Source organism: Rutilus rutilus, assembly GCF_951802725.1.
Source record: "Rutilus rutilus genome assembly, chromosome: 10".
NCBI lineage: Eukaryota > Metazoa > Chordata > Actinopteri > Cypriniformes > Leuciscidae > Rutilus > Rutilus rutilus.
The window spans coordinates 1,642,353-1,646,403 of record NC_140215.1 but is presented as its reverse complement, the minus strand read 5'-3'; the positions used below and the strand labels follow the sequence as shown (position 1 = coordinate 1,646,403).

General features: G+C 35.9%; 1 protein-coding gene across 1 annotated transcript; it reads right to left on the bottom strand.

The window, feature by feature from the left end:
* Nucleotides 1-226: 226 nt before the first annotated feature.
* Nucleotides 227-3,369, bottom strand: LOC311298907 (uncharacterized protein; the record flags this gene model as incomplete). Its single annotated transcript, XM_084422231.1, has 4 exons — nt 227-345; nt 430-579; nt 2,836-3,120; nt 3,309-3,369. 4 exons carry the CDS (start codon nt 3,367-3,369, stop codon nt 227-229), a joined length of 615 nt encoding a protein of 204 aa, XP_084278357.1.
* Between the last annotated feature and the right edge of the window lie 682 nt (nt 3,370-4,051).

Genomic DNA, 4,051 nt, shown 5'->3' with positions numbered 1-4,051 from the left:
GCTCTAATTTACAATTACGAGTTTAAGGGTTAAAAGCTTCCTTAAAATTTATAATGACAAGTAATCATGAGTCCTGTCCATACGCTACAAATAATAATCAGCATTTACAACAAACATTTTGAGCACTAATGAGTTAGTGAGAAAAAATAAAGATTAATAAATTACAAAAATAGTAATATGAGAAATGACACCATTAGGTTTCTGATGTGTGTATATGAGCTTGATCTCATTGAGCTCTTCTGGATCTGATGTCATAAACCAGAACAATGACAGTAGCCACGCCCACCAGAACAGAGAGGACCAATCGGATCACAGCTTCAGCAGGACCATAACAGTGGACAGAGTCTGAGGAATAAAAGCATCAAACTGAGATCAGATCAGTTCATAAACGCTAATATCAGCGCTGACATCAACTAATATCAGCCGTACCTGAACATGTGTGACAGAGTTGAGTGATGTTGAGATGTTGAGTCTGGTTGCTGATGGGATTAGGATGAGATCCTGGTGATGATGGTGATGATGGTGGTGATGATGAAGATGAAGAACAGTCTCTGCTGATGGCAGGAACAGGCAGACGAGCTGGAAAACATGACAGAAAAAGATAAATTAGAACAAATCTAATCAACAATCTTATTTTTGGTAAAACAGAGATCAGAGGGCTGTTCCATAAAACAAGATTAGAATACAAGCCAGACTAATTTTGGATAGTCAGTCTTATTGTCGGTTGATTCTGTTTCATAAAGCAAACTTAAAATAGTTCAAACTCAGTTACTCTGGCAACTCTGATAGTATACAATATTATTTAACAGGTTTGTAGGCCTTGTATCATTTATCATTCAACAAATATTTTAGCATATATATATATATATATATTTGATGTACTTTATTATGTTTTTCAATTCAAACACATTTAACACAATTATACAAATGGACAACTCCTTTAAAGACATGGGGCCCTATCTTGCACCCAGCGCAATTGACTTTGTACACCGACGCATGTATCATTCCTATTTTACACCCGCGCAAAGCGCGCTTTTCCCTCCACAGACGCACGTCGCTAAACTAGGGAATGAACTTGCACTCCCTGGGCGGTTCAGCGCAAAAAAGGAGGCGTGTTCCAGCGCAAACGTTCCTTCATGCTATTTTGCAGGTTTAGAAAACAATTGCGCCACTAACCAGGAAAAAATAAAGTCAGTGGCGCGTTGCCCATGTTATTCATATGCTATTTTAAGGGCGCATGCTTGGCCATAATCAATGTAGCGTGTGCACAACGCGCATACACTTTGATTCTCTCATCTACACACAGACGCAGCAGTTTTCATTTTTGCAAATCATACATTATTACGATAGATAGATAGATAGATAGATAGATAGATAGATAGATAGATAGATAGATAGATAGATAGATAGATAGATAGATAGATAGAAAATTTATTATAAAAGCATACATCTAGCTTACACATTTACCCAAATTATCATACGCCTTTTTAACCGAAGTTAATTTGGGTGGGTTTCTCCATCCCCAACGTCCCTGACGAGAGCGTTGCTCTCCTTGGCCTTGAACCGCTCCTGGCGCGCGCCTGGCAAATCCGCCGTTATAATAGGAATCCGCTTTAGAACAAGCGCGCCTGCTCTTAAAGGGAATGTGAGATGTCGCTCTGATTGGTTTATTTCACGTTACGCCCAAACCACACCTATGAATAATGAAGCTCTTCAGACCAACACATTTTAGATTTGCGCCTGTTGCAAGAGTCATTTATCCCGCCGGGAAAATAGCAACAGCGCCAAGACCCGCCCACAAAGTTACTTGCGCTTTGCGCTTTGACACTTGCGTTTCAGATCGTTAAAATAGGGCCCATAATATTTTCCCCTGATAAATATTCCTTATTTTTTATTCTACTTTTTTTCTTTTGTGATAATACCCACCAACACATAATTAGAACAATAACTAATAAGTACAAAGTTAGACACTTTTACATATGAAAAAAGGGGAAAAAAGAAATTATATATATATATATATATATATATATATAAATTAAACATTCACATATTTATATCAAACTCTTAATGACACATAATTCCTAAGTTATTCAATTCATATTTTTAAATATCAAATTTTCAATTTTAAATAAGTAAATAAATAAAATAACAAATAACTAGAGTTAAAAGGGAGGGAGGGTTATATCAAAATGTAGGCTAATATGTGTTCCTTTATTTTATGGAATATTCTTTGACTTTAGTTGCACATATCTTTTCAAAATGTATAATTAATTTTATGTTATTCTCTCCATACTTTATAAACTAAATCTAACCAATCATTTAAAACTGGGGATTCTTGCTTTCTCCAAAAAAAGATAAAATAAGATATTTTGTATCTTTATTATATTTGGATTCTTAAAAAGAATCTTCCCTGAATTAGGCTACTTCTGTTCAAATTTATTTAATATTTTAAGTATAAAATATATGAGTGTAATGTACTATAAGTTCCAAAATCTCCACTCTGGCCGGAGTTTTTAGAAAGAATTGTTTTCAGAGGCGAATTCTCCGTTTACGTGTAAACAAAGGGAAATGTCTCCGTTTTTCAAAATAACCATGTACGTGTAAACGGGGCCTAGGCCTGCTTCAGAAACACATGCACACACAATTATCTAGACTAGATCAACCTGGATCAAATTAGTGGGATTGCTTGACCTTCAATTACCTTTTATGAAACTGCTTTATCCCCAACTTATTTGTTAGGTTCATTCAAGTCAGGTGTTGGAGTTTAATCCCTGCTTTTCTTAGCATATTCTATGGAACAACCCTCAGCTCAGTTCATAAACGCATCAGCCGTACCTGAACATGTGTGACAGAGTTGAGTGATGTTGAGATGTTGAGTCTGGTTGCTGATGGGATTGTTCAGCACACAGATGTAGGAGTTTTTATCCTGATATTCCACTTCCAGAGGGAGAGAGAGACTCATGTGGCGATAAAACACACTGATGCTGGACAATAAACTGTTTCCTTTGTACCAGGAGAGAGTCACATGACCCACATTCACAGCTGAACACACCAATGAACATGATGATGATGATGAAGATGAAGAACAGTCTCTGCTGATGACAGGAACAGGCAGACGAGCTGGAAAACATGAGAAAAGATAAATAAGAACAAATCTAATCAACAATCTTCTTTCGGTTCAGTCAGTGTGTTGAGTCAGTGTTTATATGATCTATTATCTCAAACTATAAAGTGATTCAACAATAAATATGTAAATAGTTGGTAAAAACAAGAATATTTGAAGGACATGAGAAATGATCTCGACTCACCAGAGACAGAAACTCTGAAAGCTTTTAATGAGAAACTTTCTGAAAACCTAAACCCTTTCATGATCTGTAGTTGATAATCTCCAGCATGTTCAGTTGTGATGTTTGTGATGGTCAGAGATCCAGTTTGATTGTCCAGCTTCAGTCTGTCTCTGAATCTCCCAAGATAATCATCATATAAAGTGATTCTGTCGGCCTTTACATTAATTTCAGCTATTAAAATATTTTCATCTCCAAACATCCACCGAATCCAATCATAATCCTTTATTTCAGTGAGATCAGAGTTTACAGTGAGTGATTCTCCCTCCTTCACTGATATTTCAACTGTATCAACAAACAGAAACAGAGTTTGTATCTGAGATATTGATATTTACATTTCAAATGAACAATATCATAAAACTTAAAACAGAAATGAAGCAAAATGGTGTTTGGATTAATATTGTTTCGTTTGATTAAAATATAAAATGGTAAAACAAATATTTAACCTACCAAAGACAGCGAGAAAGACAGAACTGATCGATCTCGGCAGCCTTCGTTCATAATCTCCAGTATGTTCAGTTGTGATGTTTATGATGGTCAGAGATGCAGATCGTTTGTTCAGCTTCAGTCTGTCTCTGAATCTCCCATCAAGAACATAATCATATACAGCGATTCTGTCGGTCCGTTTATTGACTTCAGCTATTAAAGTGTTATCAAACATCCACTGAATCCATTCATCATCCTTTATTTCAGTAAGATCAGAGTTT